The following is an 18997-nucleotide window of genomic DNA, read 5'->3' as shown; positions in this document are numbered from 1 at the left end:
CTCTATTGTAAAACTGAGGCCTTTCTAAAATTTTCTTAAAATGGTATGCTATGAATCACCTTACCATTCTATGAATTACTTTCAATAAGATTATCTTTTGTTTTTTTAACAGTTCTCTGACAAAAATGAGACATTTACACTAATTTAATTTTTCAGGCAAATGCATCAGTGGCCACAGAGATTAAATAACTTTCAACAGGTCTCATAGCTAAAAAGTGACATATTTAAGCTATTTTAAAAGGGAAAAATCTTACAATGTGGCAACTTAAAGTATCTGATTCTAAGAGTTCTTATGAACATGAGGAAATGAAAATTTTGGAGGGAAAAAATCATATAAATAAAGCTGATACAATCACAAAATGAAAAAGACAAGATATTGAGTAGATCTCTCATTTTCTAGAAGCATGCATCAGGAAATGATAAGGAAAGATATACCAAACCAGGCCTTTAGGAGATTACAACTTAGCATAATTTTTAGTTTTGAAAAAATATTGCTAGCATGCAAAGACAGAGTGAAAAATAATTACTTTGTGATATTTTTAGTACACATTTATTTCTTTCATGTTCTTTTATGTTTTTTGGCAATAAGCCATAGAATACTCTCCCCAAGTAAGGTTTTGGATGAATTCCTAAATTAAATCCACAAAATAAGAAACAGGCAGAATATTACTGATTGATTCCAGACCTGAAGAGCATAAAACGAGTCTGTTTAACATAAGTAAACTGGAAATGTTGTTGCTTATCACTTGTATCAGAGTACAAATGAAGCATTCAAATATTTTAGAAACTAATGTAAGCTTCCCCCTTGGCTAAAAATTGAGTCCAAGTAAATCAGTATAGATTTCACGAGTAATGAGCAAAAATGATTCAATTCTTCTGAGTCTGCTCATTTGCATTTTCCTGAAATGGTTTACTCTGTTGATTTATGAGACCTTTAGATGAACATGATAGTTAGCTGAGAGAATTGCATTTACTTGTTGCCACAGCTATAGAAGTAAAGCGCTTTGTAAGAGAAATGTTATCACTGGAGATGCCTCATTTGCAGCAGTACTCAATTTGGGATTAAAAGCTATGGTATTGGGGCTGGTTCAGCATGTATCTCTCTCTTATTCCATAGGAGGGAGTGAGCTGGGCTGTCCTTGCTCACCAAGTCCACCTGCACCTCGTTAGAGAGCAGAATGTTTGCATGCCACACCACAAGATCCCCACAATGACATAACTCCATTCAGAGACTGGCGTGACTGGGCTGGGTTTCCCCCACTCAGCTCTTGTATCACTAAGAATCTGGCAGCCAGTTCCGTCCTGACAGAGTTTACAGCATATATTGGTGGATTCTTGTCCACCAAGCAGAGCATCTGCTTTAGGAATTAACGAAAGCAGTGTCGAGACAGTAAGGTAAGTGCTGTTTTAACTATAGCACTGGGGATGCTGACTGTTTGGGACGGTGTTTATTGTAACAGGAAAAGAAAAAATTCCAGAGCAACTTTGCCAATTGCTATTCAACAGCAAATCCACAGTTTTGAGCATTTACTTTCACATTTTGCTTAATATACTTTCCATGATTTATGGATTTGAGATACATTTTATACAGTCTATAATGCCTTACTTAGCTAAGGAAGTTATAAAAAGTTTCAAGGTTGGAATGAGAAAATTAGACACAGTGAAAAAGTATGGCATTTAAAATGTTTGCTATTTCATGCTAATTAGTTAAATATGTTAAGATTGTTAGAACCTAATTTTGGAGCAAAGAAGGGCCATTTCAATCAGTCATCAAAATATTTTGCCACAAGTATGTTGTTATAATTTGTTATAATTTGCCATAAACATTTTATGCTGTTATAAAATGTGAGCTAAAGGATTATTTATTTCTATTTTGTTAATTTTAAAGGTTTGGATTGTGGATGTATGTCTTAAGAAACAGGAACATGTTTTAAAGAAATTCTGGTAAATACGATTTACTTTTTTAAAAAAAAGCATTTTCTTCATAGCCACAGGTATTTGAAAAAACTGGGGGACAGTAAAGCATGGTTTTGCTTCATAGTGGAGTCATTATACGGTTACAGATTCTCTTTGAATTCAGAGCCCTTGTTTTGACTCTGCCAAAAAATATGGAAGCATTTTCCATTACTATTCGCACTATAGTTCCCATGTCTAGTTTAGTGTATACTGAATTAAACTAAGGTGGAAGCTTATTAATGAAGTAAGAAAAATCTTTACAACATTAACATGATTGTAACTCGTAAAGAATCCTATAATTACATTAGCACTATGTAATAGATCTCATGGCCAAGTCCTGTCAACTAAATTAAATGACTCCATCATAATCTTAGAGAATAATTTACAAAGAATCTGGCTACGTTATTTCAGTTATAAGAGTGACTCTAACAACGTTTTTGAGTGTTTCATCTGCTAAAATAAAGTGCTTTATAATTCCAAGTTAAAGCAAAGCAAAGATGTTTAAAATTCCTGATAGTAGAAAATCCTGCTTATCCCAAACTACCTAGATCCAAAAGCTTGTACCATGTTTCTCACAGGAAGAGATTTTATTTTATGGTATCCATTGGAATGTGGATACTGCTTCACATTAACAATTTCCCTCCCAGAGTTACCAATTGCTCAGCTATAACTCCTCATTCTACAAAAGCCCAACTGTTATATCCTATTTGCCTTTACCTAAATTGCTGACCCGGTGCTTCCCCAAGAGATTGAAATGTACTTCTTTGAAGCTCTCCTTAGAAAAAGTTCATATGAGAAGATCACTGTTACAAATTGTTTTTAATTTATATTCTCAAATTTATCCTTTCCTACATGGCTCTTAATGCCACTGTTTAATACAGACTTTCCTCAGTTCCACATCTCTCCCACTTCCATTCAGTGAAAACACTAAAATCCAGATAAGCAAACCCTGCCTTCTTAAATTTTGACATGAAGAACGTAGACAAATTGTGAGTGATTGAAAGAAAAACATTCATTCAAATCTTTGAAAAGAATATCATTCTCTACCAGTTAGATCTCTTTCTAGGTTTAAAAAATGTTTAGAGTTTGTGACATTTCCTTGATGAATAAACATTAATTTTACTAAACCTAATATACTAAATATTAATTTTCAAACACAGTTTTGTAATTTGCTTAAAAGCATAGAATGTTAAAACAAAAGGTGAAATAATATGCACACACCCCCACCAAGACTTCTGTTCACCTTCCTCAGAATCAAAAACCATAAAGACATTTTTAAAGGAACGTGCCACGACTGCCACCACACCCCCTCCACACACACAGAAGACCAGCTTTCCTCCAGACAACATCACAGATTGCCCACGTTTTCAGTAAGGATCTACTTAATGAGACATTTCAATGATGTTGAATGGTGGGGTAGAGGGTACAATTTACAATTGTCTTCTCGTTTTCATTTCTTCTGGTTTTGAAGGTATTCTGAAGCAGTGTTCTAACATGGTGGTTAATGGGCACCTCCCAGAAACCTCTTGCAGGAAGATATTTAATTAAGGAAGGACCTAGAGAGGTTGACTGGGATAGTTAGGCCTGGCTCGCCCAGAAGGGGGCGCATGTGAATGCAATCTGCCCTGGAATCTGTTCACTTCCCCATCCATTGTAAACATATATCCTTAACCTACTCCTCAAATGCAAATTAACAAGGCATCATTAGTGCAGTAAAAAAAAAAAAGCACTATAAAGTAATAAAATTCACATTTGCTAATGCATTTTCTTTCTTCTCAGTATACTTTTCCTGAAAGGATACTATTTTATAATAATACATGTTTCCACTTTATTTAGGATTCAAAGCATTTGCCAAAATGAATCTAGGTATGTTTCCTCTCCTCTTGGCATTAATTGGCTGTGCCAGCGGCAGCTACTACTATGAGGATTATGATTTCCCCCTATCGATTTATGGGAGATCATCACCAAACTGTGCACCAGAATGTAACTGCCCTGAAAGCTACCCAACGGCCATGTACTGTGATGAGCTGAAATTGAAAAGTGTGCCAATGGTGCCTGTTGGAATCAAGTACCTTTACCTTAGGAATAACCAGATTGACCATATTGATGATAAGGCCTTTGAAAATGTAACTGATCTGCAGTGGCTCATTCTAGATCATAACCTTCTAGAAAATTCCAAGATAAAAGGAAAAGTTTTCTCTAAACTGAAGCAACTGAAGAAGCTGCATATAAATTACAACAATCTGACAGAATCTGTGGGCCCACTTCCCAAATCTCTGGTGGACCTGCAGCTCACTAACAACAAGATCTCGAAGCTTGGCTCCTTTGATGGACTGGTTAACCTGACATTTATCCACCTTCAACACAATCAGCTGAAAGAGGATGCTGTTTCAGCTGCTTTTAAAGGTCTTAAGTCACTTGAATACCTTGACTTGAGCTCCAATCAGATGACCAAAATGCCTTCTGGTCTCCCAGTGTCTCTTCTAACTCTCTACTTAGACAACAATAAGATCAGCAACATCCCTGATGAGTATTTCAAGCGTTTTAATGGATTGCAGTATCTGCGTTTGTCTCATAATGAACTGGCTGATAGTGGAATACCTGGAAATTCTTTTAATGTATCATCCTTGCTGGAGCTGGACCTCTCCTATAATAAACTTAAAAACATACCGACTGTCAGTGAAAACCTTGAAAACTATTACCTGGAGGTCAATGAACTTGAAAGTAAGTAGAAAGCTGTGCCTATGATTGATTGATGTTTCCTCAAGGTTTTAAATGCCTAAGTTGTGTGACACAAGTACTGCATCTGGCTCCAGTTTAAAAAAATGAAAATGCCAACAAAATATTTCTCTAGAATATAGAATTCTAGCTTAGTTATTTATCCAATATCTGGCTTTGCTTTGGAGTGTCCAGATAAGAAACCATTAAGGTCATAGAATTTAAGCACTCATTTCTTCAAATGTAATACTCTGGGCTAATTAATCCTGCTGTGTTATCTCTTGATTTTTATCTGTTTATTATTTGCCTCCTTCATGACTTCGATTTGTGTCTACATTTATTTCTTGACAAGATGTAGCTGAGGGAGAAATCAACAAGTCCACAACCAGCAGAGGCTTTTACAGAGCCTCTGCTTGTCCCCAGAGCAGCCCGTGTACACTCACGGTCTCCTCTGACATCTTTACTTGGGACTCAACATATTACTCCGCTATCATGACCATCATCTATCTCTGTTATCACTGTTATGGTTGGTGTGTATGGTCTTCATGGTGTTCTTATGAGGACTGTGAGAAAGTTTAAGGAGGAATATGATAAGGGTTTGGAATATTTTTTACTAGAATTACAAAGCCCCTTTTCTTATACACAACCCTTCACCTCATTTGATTTTCCCACAGTTTCTCCTTCCTTTCTCTTACTTCCAGAGTTTATTTTTCATTTATCTACTGGGTGGGAGTTTGACCTATTCCACTTGAGCTGCTTATGTACTCTTCTGGTCTCCTGGGACATTTTTCAATTTAAGCTATAAAGATTCATATGGGAAATTGACATTCACCAATCCCTACCTTATTCTTTAATGGAAGTTGGAAGAAGAAAAAAACCTATAATTCACAGATGAAGTTTTTAAAATGAAAACTCAGGTGGGAAACACTGATTCACATAGTAAATGATTTTATAATAATCTATTGAAATTTTAAAATAATCTATTGAAATTGAACATCTTTATATTATAAAAGTTGGTTCCCTTGTCATACTGGGTAAGGATATTGGCACTCATCTGAAAAAAAAATTTCAGTGTGCCTTATTAATATAATTCTGCAATCGTAGTTCTGTAATTCTGCAATAGTTTCATGTAACTCCTAGTAGGGCTGGGGTGTTCTCATGAAGGAGTCCATGATTGCCAACTCTGCAATGCCATGTGTTCTTTCTTGTGTCTGCAAAGTTTGTTTGTCATATAATACACAGTCAAGCTATCAGAGCTAAACCCTTACAGCTGTTTCCAGGGCAAAATTCACTATGTGGCAATATATGGTCCCACATTATAAACATTTGTGGTCAGGAGGAAGGATACTCAGACAGGCCAAAATGCTAATGGGACGTAAGATGTTTGAGGGCTGAAGAAATCCATTAGATTTTGTGGGTGGAGGTTAGCTGCAGAAGCAAGACTACCTCCTACTCTGAGACAAGAAAGGGGAGAGATATAGATGCAGGGGCATTTGAAGGTGGAAAAAACAGTTTTCATTGTATGAGTGAAAAGGGAAGAGCCAATGTAGGAGATGGGACAGATGGACTCTGCGAGAAACGCCAGCAGCTGCTCGGTGCCTAGCTGAGACTGAAATCCCAATGCCCAGCTCATATAGTCATTTGAAAGTGAGTAGTTACCTTTCTCCCTTCCTTATCCTTGACACTTAGGTTTACATATTTCAGGAATTCTTGCCGTGTGACTTTGCATGTGTGTCTTCAACTTAGTTTATCTTGCCGCATAATAATTATGCATACCAACTGCCCACCTTCTCTTAAGGTAATAAGAGTCCCTTAATGTTTTTCCAATACTAGGAAATACCCAGCCAAAAACAATTTGTCATATTTCAAACTTGCAACTTTAAGCGTTAAGCTAGTCACAGATCTTCCTAGTGTAAAGCAATTTAGAAAACAGAAAAAATTAAAAGGACACCAATAATTATTTAGTACATAGTATGTGCTAGCACTGTGTGAAGTGCTTTACATACCTTAATTAATGTAATCTTCATGCCACACAGTGTGATAGATATATCTAAAAAGAAGATCTGATAAATGTCTCAGATGGTAAACGACAGAGGTAAAAAACTAATATAGAACTAAACCCATGTTTTTTCCATTGTTCCATACTTCAGAGGCAGATACCATAACCAAGAACCCTGGCATTTGACAGATGAGTTATTTAAGACAACATCTTAGAGGAAAGGGCTGCAGTGCGTTTGGGCTTCCACTGAAATCTTTGTTAGCTAGAGTTGAAGAATGAAAGAAAATAACACGATACAGGACCAGATAAGGTTAATCTGAAATACACTTGGGCAACCATAGGCAGTTTCTATATACATACACAGACCATGCTACCCAGTAACCTTCTTAGTGTCCATTAAAAATTAAATCAGTTGTTCATTTGTGGCAGCTTTTTGACCACAGAAGAAAAGGGCATGAGCTGAGATGGTGGACATTCCATGATTTGGTTTTTGCTTTGGAGTTTTGAATCTTTGTCATGAAGTGCGGTTGTTGGAAAAGTGTTTAGAGTTCATTTATTTAACCCCTTTTATTTTAAGAGGCAAAACCCCAGAATACTTACACTGGTGAGATTGCTCATATAACAGCACCAATTTTAGGTTTCCTCAGGCTAGACTTAATATTTCAAACTAAAGCTTAGACAATATGACACATTCACTGAGTGTCCTTCTATAAGCAAGTATTTCTAAATCAAGAACTTAAATAAGTTCTCTTCCTTGAAACATTTCATTAAATCTTATGACCTACCATAAGTATTCTTTACTAAATATTGCTGGGCTATTTGGTAGTCTGAAATATTCCTTTAGTAGTTCCAAATTCAAAGGTACATCAAATAAGTGGGAAAAAGTTTTATTGGATATTATTATAGATTTGAAAGTTTTTAAAAATGATGGTTTCAAGCCCATGTACTAAAAAGAAAAAAAAAACGATTGAAGTGTTTCATTCTTTAATTTTCCAGAGTTTGAAGTAAAGAGCTTCTGTAAGATCCTGGGACCATTATCCTACTCCAAGATCAAACATTTGCGTTTGGATGGCAATCGCATCACCCAAACCAGTCTGCCACCTGATATGTATGAATGTCTACGTGTAGCAAATGAGATCACCGTTAACTGATATCTACTAATTCCAATTATATTGAGATATATCCTGGAACAGCAGTTTATGGTTATGTTTATTTGTGTTTCAGTTTTTATAGTATTCATTTTTTGTTGCTGTTTATTACTTCCATAAATTTCAAATTCTGAGGGAAAATGTTTTGTAAACATTTTACTACTTTTTTAAAAGAAAAGATGAAAGGCAGGCCTGTTTCATCACAAATACAGACACACACACACACACACATAGACAATAAAATTAATGCTTTATTTGTAAATTTAGTGGTTTTTTTCCTATCTCCTGTCAAATGATGTGAAAAGCTTTCTACTGGTTTCGTGGAAGTCAGCCAAGTTTTATAATTTCTAAACCTTAACTTAATGTGCCAAAAAGCATGGATTACATGCATATGGATGTTTACTGTCTTGAAGCAAATTATCTCAATGTTCAAATTTGTTTAGCTGAAAAATAGAAGGTAAATTTTGAGACAAATGATCTTGCAAATTAGACAAAATTCATGAAACCACATACAATCAAAGCAATATTTTTAGTGTTAGGAATATATATTTACCTAATGAAACTTTTCTTTTCTAGAATTATTTTTCACTCTAAGTCATATGTATGTTTCTTTTTGATTATTTGCATGTTATGTTTAACAAGCTAATAGCAAAATAAAACATAGCAAATGGCATCACTGTGTTTGACTTCTTGTGAAATTCATAACTCTCCTATAAAAATAGATAAAATAATAGATTAGAATTCAAAAAAGATCTCTAGCCTGAAATATTTTACTTATGTTAAATAGAATTTTTAATTAACTAAATTATCTGCTTCTAGCATCCACCTGTAAAGAGTTTTTAAACACATCTTACAATATGTACTTAAAAGTGTGCAGATCCCAATTGTGTCCTACAGTTCAACTCAGTTCTGACAGTATGTGCCTGGAGATAGTGTCGGATTGTACAGGTTAAGGGTTCAGTCCTACAGGACTGCCCTCCCTCCCCACTTCAGATGCCAGTTGAAAGTCCAGATTGTTACCTCCACTTCTGACCAACAAGCTATACATCAGAGGTTCCCAAGACCCTGTCCTGGACTTGAGGAATTTGCTGGAGCAGCTCACAGAACAGGAAAACTCTTTACTCACTAGATTATTCGTTTATTATAAAATGATACAACTCACGGGGGACTTTCTTGGTGGTCCCGTGGTGAAGAATCCACCTTGCAATGCAGGGGACACAGGTTCGATCCCTGGTCGGGGAACTAAGATTCCCACATGCTGCTGTGCAACTAAGCCCACGCGCCACAACTGCTGGGCCCACGCGCCTCAACTAGAGAGCCTGCGTGCCGCAAACTACAGAGCCCACATGCCCTGGAGCCTGCGTGTCACAGCTAGAGAAGAGAAAAAAAACGCGCACACCACAACTAGAGAGAAGCCCATGTGTCACAATGAAAGATCCCGCTTGCCGCAACTAAGTCTCAAAGCAGCACTCCCCCAAAAATAAATAAATGAAATAAAATGATACAACTCAGGAACAGCCAGATTGAAGAGATGCAAGGCAAGGTATGGGGAAAGGGTGCTGAGCTTCCATGTCCTCTCCAAGCACGCCACCCTCCCCAAATCTCCACAGGTTCACCAATCAGAAAGCTCTCTGAATCTTGTCCTTTGGGTTTTTATGGAGGCTTCATTTCATAGCCATGACTGATTAAACAGTCATTGGCCATTGGCAATTGAACTCAATCTCCAGGACCTCTGCCCTCCCAGGAGGTGAGGGAGAGCGACTGAAAGTTCAGACACTCTAATCATGCGTTGGATCTCTTGGCAACAAGCCCCCCATCCTTAGGTTACCTAAGAGCTTTCCAAAATCACCTCATTAACATAATAAAAGACACCTTATTGCGCTTATTCAGGAAGTTCCAAAGGCTTTAGGAGTTGTGAGCCAGAAACCTTGGACAAAGACCAAATATATATATAAGAAATATATTTTGATCATCTGAATGACCAAATATATATTTCTTATAAATCACAATATTACAGTATTTAAATCTCACAACTTCCTTGGATATTTGTCATTATTTCCATTCCTGTTGGTTTTACAGATTTATATGCAATGATATTATATCAAATAAAAAGCAGCTATAAGATCTCAGCAGTCACTAGTTGGTTGTAAGCAAAAACGGCAGATAACTCCCAGGACTGAAAATGTTGAATGTATATAAAATTTTCAGAAAATGAGATTTAAAATATCACTTTATATTGGAACCACTATATTTGTAACATAACGTTAGAATTTATAATACAGAAAAAGTATATCCATGATTCTATACAATGGGAAATAGTAAGGCATATAATTTATAACTTCTACCTACCTAGTTAACAATAAAGCATATGTTTGGAGCCAAATGTTGTTCAGTCAAATATACTCATCCCTGTATGAGTGTATATATAGTCTCAAATGTGTCTAAAAGAAGGGCATCATCTCTCTCAAGTATAATTAAAACATTAACAGAACATTTTTAGTGAACTCTATCTTGTGGTAAAATGGCCTATCATCAAAGGACCATTATCAGTTAAGACAGCACTGACTGGATGATGTGTGACATGTATATTATGTAATTCTGGAAACAGCAATTTCCCTTGTAGTTAATGTTTGGTTGACAAGGACCAAATTAAGCACAAAGTCACACTTCTTGCAGAAGCATCTGAGGAAGACACTAGTTAGATACTATTTGGGGACAGCTCCTCTTTCTAGTGGCCAGACCCCATCTCTCCAGGGCAGAGCTGGAGAAGAGAAGATACTGTTTGCTCTTTCACTCATTGTGACAGCCTTAGGGAGGAAAGGATATTGAAGATTGTTTATCTGCTCTTCTCTCATCCCTCCCACTCCCACCCCAGCTATGGTAACGTTTTCCAACATTTCAAGTGTATAATCAGCATGTTGAAATGATTTTCTAAATTCAGATTACCAAACACAGTACCCCAGATATACAGACCCGAAAAGTTATGCAACATAGGATTCCACATTTTTAAAGAATGTAAGAATAAGTGATTCTTATACTGGTGGTCAACAATACACATTTTTAAAAACACCGACTTAGTGTGATCCAGCCATTGAAATCCCAAACAGTTAAAAAGCAGAAACGTCCTTTTCTTTAGGGAAGCAGAATAGAAAGAAGCATGTCATTTGCAGTACACGTACATGAGAAAAAATATTATTTTTCCTGTATTCTAATTTATTTAAGCTAACTTCATGAAGATAACATGTACCACTTCTGCCAGCCAACTAACTCAAGAGTTGCTTCACAGATACTTCTTGCCTGTCTATGCTCCTTTCTCTCCAAGAAAAGGTACTCCATCAAGAGAGACGGCTTAGGATTTACTTTGATTAAATGTTCAAGAAGGTACCTAGGGGAAATGGTCAAAACAGGGTGAATTTAAAGCAAGAACTTCTCTTGACTATCTCACTAACAACGATTCTGATTTTGTCTCCTTCTGGATAAACAACCCCATGAATGGATTAAAGCACTGATGCATGTGGATTATTAGTTTTTACTAAGATTGATTCACTGGAGATTTAACTATTGACTCTGATTTGGCGCAGGGACGTGGGGAGCAGGGGGAATGGAAAATGAGAGTCCTTCAACATCTCCATTTGAAAATCAAGGCTAAGTTATGCTTTTATGTTGAAGGAGAACTATGATGTCCTTGGGTTTTGAGGTTTGTGAGGAATTATCATGCCCTAATAAGTACAAAACTACAGATGGAAGACAGACCACTAAATGAGCCAGAGGAATGTTGATTTCTTAGTTAAAAGTTCTCCAACTGGTAATAGCTGTTTTCAGAAATACTGGAGAGTTTAAAAGGTTGGTTTTACAAAGGACTGTGAATTTTTTTCCTTGTGATTTTTTAAGTTTGGGTTCCGGTTTTTTCTATAGCAGTAATTTTATCATAATGATGGCCTTAGATTTTTCTTTGGTTGGATTTTGCAACAACCATGTAAACTTGTTTAACATTTTACTCTCAAGTAAAAGAAAATGCTCATTTGTGTTAAAGTGAACTCTAAAGCAACTTTACTACCAGGAAATAAAGGTGTATATAAAATAACAATGTTATAAAATTTAAAGTAGACATGCTATAAGTATATGAAATAAACAGAAATGAACCTTTAAAATATCTAGCTAGATATTTTTATTCATTCACTCATGCATTCAGTAGATTTTGTTTCCTAATAAGATATAAAAAGTTGAACTACAACACATGTAGGAAAAAGTAGAAATTTAGGCAACATAAAAAGAGTGAGGTCCCATGCATTTTTAGCTCACTTTGTTAACCCCTGGTCTGCACTTTTCTGTGTAGTAACTCCTCTTTCACGTTTTGATTGACCTAAAGAGTATCACCTATATGTTTGTCTTGTCCCCTTAAAGTGTAACTGCTGTTCTATAAAAGAGAATACATTCCATGTTTTAAAAATATTCAAGAGCTTTAGCTACCTTATCTGTGAATTATGTCTCAAATAAACCCCTCTCTATTCCCACTACCACTGCTTTACTTTATAATTTGCTCAATTTTCATCTAGATTTCTAAAGATTCTCATGTTTTGCTTAACTTCATCATCCACAATGTTACCAGAGTGAGTTTTTCTAATATATAAACCTGGTCCTTTATTATTTACTTGCTTAAAATGATTCAGTGATGCACCATCATTTTCAGGATGAGACTCAGGCTCCACAAGACAGCATACTAATCACCTAGTATATCAAATTTCCTGTTTGATCTGGTCCTTGGTTACCTTTACAGCCTCATCTCTAGCCAGGCTTGCCAGGTCCCACTGGCACCGTGCTAAATCACTTGATGCTGCGACCATATTTACCATTTTGCAGCTGGTTTTGCTCTGGTGTCTATGAAAACTCTGTCTTTTCTTCCTGGGATCTCTTTATGCTCCTTCTGCTTGGAAACACTGACACAAACACTTTCAAACTCACCTTAAGCTACTCTGTCCTTTTGCCATAAATCCCTCTTTACCTCCTCAGAATTAATATACTTTATCATAATAGGAAAATCTTGTATCATAAAAATAAAAATTCTTCATCAAAGTTCTGAGCTAGAATTAACAGTTCCCTCTATTGTGCCTCTATCTGTAAGTTTTCCGTTAATTCATTCAATAGATATTTATTGAGCTCCCACTATACTCCAGGAATGGCGTCAGTGTCAGGAATTCAGTAGTGAACAAGACCAACAAATTACTCCCCTAACAAAGTTGACGTTCATAAGGAATTCAAACAATAGAGAAGATAAATTCATACTTTGTGACTTGATGTTAGGTAGTGATACATGCTATGAAGAAAAATAAAGTACCTGAAGGGATAAGAGGGAGGGGAGGAAGTGGTGATTTTTGACTGAGTGATAAGGAAAGCCTTTCTGCGGAAGAGACTTAATTGTAATAATAATATTTATTTAAATTATATTATGTATTGATAACTTAGGGAATGCTTTTTATGTATTATTTTAGCTCAAATAATACCTATATGGTACATTGCTACTTAACAGGGGAGAAAAGCCAAGATGTAAGGTCAGACATATTTTAAGTGCTGTAACCCTCATTGGAGACCAGATTTCTACTGTCAGAGTACATGTTCTGACTTGGTAGATGCCCATGGAATTAAAAGGAGCTTAGATATGTTTATACGTGTGTCTGTAAATTCCCTCTTCCCACCCTGACAAAACACAGTGCCTGGTGGTAAGTTCTGAAGATATGATTGTTGGATAGGGTTACTGGAATCACACTGCAGTGACAAGGGGATAAGTCATGGAGGTCAATCTTGACCCAGCCCTTTTCTGGCAAGCTCCAGTACAATTGCTTCTGTTTTGGTCTCTTTAACTTTACGCAAAATATTTCAGTTTATTTTAATTCATTGGGTTCATCCAGTTCTCTCTATAAAGTCTATTTTTAACAGAACATTCTCTATTTCAAAACTTGGGATAATGGATATAGGAATATCAATCTATTTCTTCATAGTGAATTTGTCAACATAATTTCTGGCTTCATCTTCAAAATATATCACAAATCTGACTGTTTGCCAAGAATGGTCCAGGCCACTGTCCTCTCTCTTTTGAACTAAGACAATAACCTCCTAATGCATTTCAAAGTGTACTCAAGAGTGGAATCTTACAGTTTACTCTCAAACAAGTCAGGATGGGTCTTGAAAAAATATTAATCAGATTATGTTCTACCCCAGCTTAGATAGCTGAAATATTTTCTCATCACACTTAAAATCTGAAGCCCTTATCATGACCTTCAAGGTCTGGTTGCCTTATCACTCTTCTTACCCACTCCTCTCCAAACACACTGGTCTCCCTGTTCATTGAACATGCCGAATTTATTCTTGGCCCAGGTTCCTTGAATTTGTCTCTACCTGTGATCCAGCTATAGACACAGTTTATTTCCTTACTTAGCTCTGATCTCTGTCAAAAAAGACATCTGCTTAGAGTGGCCTTTACTAATCACCACATATGAAAATTTTGTATGGACTCCTCAAGGGACTCAACTCATGAAAGCAATTTTGAAGGGGAACAAAGTTTTAGGCCTCACACTCCCTGATTTTAAAATATACTACAAAGCAACAGTAATTAAAACTATATGGTACTACCATAAAAATAGATATACAGCCCAATGGAACAGAATAGAGAGCCCAGAAATAAACCTTTGCACAAGTGGCTAAATAGTTTTTGACAAGGGTGCCAAGACTGCACAATAGGGGAAAAAACAGTCTCTTCAACAAAACGTGCTGAAAAAAACTGAATATCCACATGCTAAATAATGAAGTTGTACTCTTATCTTACACCACATATAAGATTTAACTGAAAATGGATTAAAGATTAAATATAAAATCTAAAACTGTTAAACTCCTGGAAAAATCATAGGGAAAAACTTCAAGGTAATTAGATTTGGCAATGATTTTTGATTCTGAAATAAAAGCAGATAACAAGATTTAAAAATAGACAATGGGACTACATCTAATTAAAAGCTTTTGCATGTCTAAAGAAACAATCAACAGAGTGAAAAGGCAATCTATGGAATGGAAGAAAATAATTGCAAATCATATATCTGATAAGGGGTTAATACACAGAATACAAAAGGAACTTCTACAACTCAACAATAACAACAACAAAACTCCAAATAACCTGATTAAAAATGGTCAGAAGAATAGACATTTCTCCAATGAAGACATACAAAGTAACCAATAAGCACATTAAAAGATGCTCAACATCACTAATCATCAGAGAAATACAAAACCAAAACCACAATGATATACTACTTTATATCCATCAGGATGGTCACTTTCAAAAGAAGAGAAAGAAAAAGTCATTGAAGATGCTGAGAAGTTGCAACCCTTGTGCAATGTCCATGGAAATGTAAGCTGGTGCTGTCACTATGGATAAAAGGATGGAGGATCCTCATACAATTGAAGATAAGATTACCATGTGATCCAGTAATCCTACCTCACGGTATATATCCAGAAGAACTCAAAGCAGGATTTTGAAGAGATATTTGCACACTCACATTCATTGCAGCACTGTTCACAATAGCCAAAAGGTGGAAGCAACGCAAATGTTCATCAATAGATGAATGGTTTACGAAAATGTGGTGTATACATACAATGGATTATTCTGCAGCCTTAAAAAGGAAGATTATTCTATCACATGCTACAACATGGATGAACCTTGAGGATATTATGCTAAGTAAAATAAGCCAGACACAAAAGGACATATGCAGTATGATTCCACTCATAGGAAATATCTAAAATAGTCAAAATCATAGAAACAGAAAGTAGAAGCATGCATTTTAGAAATGCAAAATATAATCATTGAAAAAAAAAGGAGTTTTAGCAATAAAAGATATACTTGATAAAAACAGGTTCCATGAATAAAGAACAGATTGAATACAGTTAGAGAGAGAATTAATGACCTTTAAGATACATAAGTGGAAAAGTTTATAGAATGCTGCAAAAGGAGATAAAGAGAAAACAAAAAATGTGAGTTTTAGAATTAAGGAAGCTAGAATAATTATTTTTAATATAGGTCTAAAAGAAGACCTGTAAAGAAAGAATTGAGAAAATGCAGAGAGAAAATATTTTAAAAGATAATACCAGGGAATTTTTCAGAGGTAATAAAAAATATAAATCCATTAATCTAGAAAGGAAAAACTACTTACAAAGGAACATCAGTTAGAATTATAGCAGATTTCTCCACAAAAAAGAGAAAAATGGAAGCCAGAAGATAATGGCATAATATATTCAAGCAGTTAGAGTAAATAACTGATAATATATATTTGTGAAAATTGTTTTCAAAAACCTGTTTAAAAATAAAGATGTGTACAGTTTACCACTTAGGATATTCCAAAAAATGATCTTCAGGGAGGAAACTGATCTCAGAAAACCTTTTTAAAGAGCAAGAAAAAAATTAAACAAATTAAATGACAAATATTAGAGAAATAAAACATGGTGTCAAATTATAATGATCATGTTGAATTTGTGTAATTTTTTAAAAGGACGTAGAAATATATAGTTGAGAAGGAAACATATGTAAATTAGGAAGAGTAAGGTAGGTGAACATGTTTTAAGCCCTTTTATCATTAAAGAAGGAGGTCAACATATTATTTTATTTTATTGTTCCTAAGGTAACTTTGTACGGTAAAATTTTAAGAGCAAGAAAAATCAGTAGAGTCTATAAATTAAAAAAAAATATGTATTTTAAAAATTGACTTAAAAAACCCAAAGATTCAATAAATCAAAATTTAAAAACACAAAGGAGAAAGAGTTTTTAAAAAATGAGACTGATAGAAATCGAAAGTTAAGATGGTAGAATTGTGTCAATATATCAACTTTCACAATAACACCAAATGTTTTAGTTAAAAAATATGGTTAGCCATAAGAGAAAAGGAAAATGTAAAAGGGTAGGAAGATATATGGGGTAAATATTAGGAAAAGATCTGGTATAGCTCTAATCATATCAGACAAAATACACTTGAAGACAAAATGCATCATTAGCAATGAAGGTTCACAACATCACAACCTAAAGTTTAATGTAATATAAAAATATATAATAATTTAAAATATATTTGCAACTAATGAACAGTATCAAAATAAACATAGAAAATTAATATAACTAAAGAAGGGTAGAGAAAAACTTTAATAGCACTGTGGTAGATTTGAACACTCCTTTAATTATTAATATTCAAGAAGATTAAAAAATCAGCAAAGATATAGAAGATTAGAACTTCCAACCTTGATTTAATGGACATATATGATATTCTATAACCAAAAATTAGAGAATTAATACCTTTTTCAAGTTCAAATAGAGCATTTATAAAAACTGATTTCATATTTGGCCACAAAGCCAAGTTTGTTTTAACAAGTTTCAAAGAATAGGTAGACTACAGGTCCCATTCTCAATTCACAAAATATATCAGAAGTTGACCATGAAGAAGATAATTCACATTTATTTGGAAACTAAGAAAACAATTCTAAAGCACTTATGGGTCAAAAAGAAGAAATCTGAATAAAGACCTAAAAATATAATACAAATAATAGTGAAAATATTGTATATCAGAATGAGTTTGAATCTGTGATATTAGTAATTTAAGAATAATTTATAGCCTTTAATCATGTTACTGAATTGAAAATTAATGTAATAAATATTCAATTTGAATAAGGATGATTTCCTTTAAAATATGGGATAAAGAAAAGATATTCACTATCATTACTTCTATTCAACAGTTTCTTGGCAGAACTTGCCAGCATAATAGAAAAAGAATGGAATGCATTAAGAATTGGAAGATTATAAAACTCTAAATTTCTGCAGATTATATGACTGCTTAGAAAACATGAAAGAGTCTATGGATACATTATTAGAAATAGTAAGAGAAAGTACCATTTATTTGCTTATTGAATCTGAGATCCAGTGCCATTTCTTTATATTCTGTAATGCTGGATATGGGACTCTGGAAACTAGTTCCTAGATGGCTTTGCCTTTAGAGGTTTGTCAGGGGAGACACTAGAGGAAAATTGATAGATGGAAGAAGAAAATGGACTTCCAGTGTAGTTTTGTGTGTGTGTGAACTTCAACTCTGATTCTAAAATTTATGTGGGAAAGCAATGAATCAAGAATGGGCAAGGAAGGACCTTCAAGATGGCAGAGGACTAAGAAATGGAGACCACCATCCTCCCCACAAATACATCAACATATGGAACAACTCCTACAGAACACTTACTGAACACTGGCAGAAGACCTCAGACTTCCCAAAAGCCATGTGGCTGACAGGGTTGTGGTGCTGCAGCCAGCTGTCAGGCCTGAGCCTCTGAGGTAGAAGAGCCGAGTTCAGGACGTTGGACCACCAGAGACCTCCATGCCCCATGTAATATCAATCAGTGAGAGCTCTCCCAGAGATCTCCATCTCAGTGCCAAGACTGAGCTCCACTCAATGACCAGCAAGCTACAGTACTGGACACCCCATACCAAACAACTAGCAAGACACAACACAACCGTGTCCATTAGCAGAGAGGCTGATTAAAGTCATAATAAGTTCACAGACACCCCAAAACACACCACTGGACATGGTCCTGCCCACCAGAAAGACAAGATCCAGCCTCATCCACCAGAACACAAGCACCAGTCCCCTCCACCAGGAAGTCTAGACAACCCACTGAACCAACCTCACTCACTGGGGGCAGACACCAAAAACAATGGGAAATGCGAACGTGCAGCTTGTGGAAAGGAGACCCCAAACACAGAAAGTTAGGCAAAATGAGAAAAGAGAGAAATATGCAGCAGATGAAGGAGCAAGTAAAAACCCACCAGACCAAACAAATGAAGAGTATATAGGCAGTCTACTTGAAATAGAATTCAGAGTAATAATAGTAAAGATGATCCAAAGTATTGGAAAGAGAATGGAGAAAATACAAAAAATGTTTAAGAAGGATGTAGAACTAAAGAGCAGACAATGATGAACAATAATGAAATTAAAAATTAAAAATTCTCTAGGAGGAATCAATAGCAAAATAACTGAGGCAGAAGAATGGATAAGTGACCTGGAAGATAAAATAGTGGAAATAACTACCGCAGAGCAGAATAAAGAAAAAATGAAAAGAATTGAGGACACTCTCAGAGACCTCTGGGACAACACTAAACTCACCAACA

General features: G+C 35.3%; 1 protein-coding gene across 1 annotated transcript; it reads left to right on the top strand.

The window, feature by feature from the left end:
• Positions 1-1179: 1179 nt before the first annotated feature.
• LUM (lumican) lies at positions 1180-8494 on the top strand. The gene is made up of 3 exons (XM_029205537.1): positions 1180-1395; positions 3793-4680; positions 7670-8494. Exons 2-3 carry the CDS (start codon positions 3813-3815, stop codon positions 7822-7824), a joined length of 1023 nt encoding a protein of 340 aa, XP_029061370.1. The 5' UTR covers positions 1180-1395; positions 3793-3812; the 3' UTR covers positions 7825-8494.
• Positions 8495-18997: the final 10503 nt, after the last annotated feature.

The sequence above is a fragment of the Monodon monoceros genome, unplaced genomic scaffold (genome assembly GCF_005190385.1).
Source record: "Monodon monoceros isolate NGI ecotype Baffin Bay Population unplaced genomic scaffold, NGI_Narwhal_1 Super_Scaffold_6, whole genome shotgun sequence".
In the NCBI taxonomy this organism is placed as follows: Eukaryota; Metazoa; Chordata; class Mammalia; order Artiodactyla; family Monodontidae; genus Monodon; species Monodon monoceros.
The sequence above is the reverse complement of the archived record's forward strand: the minus strand, read 5'-3'. Positions and strand labels throughout refer to the sequence as shown.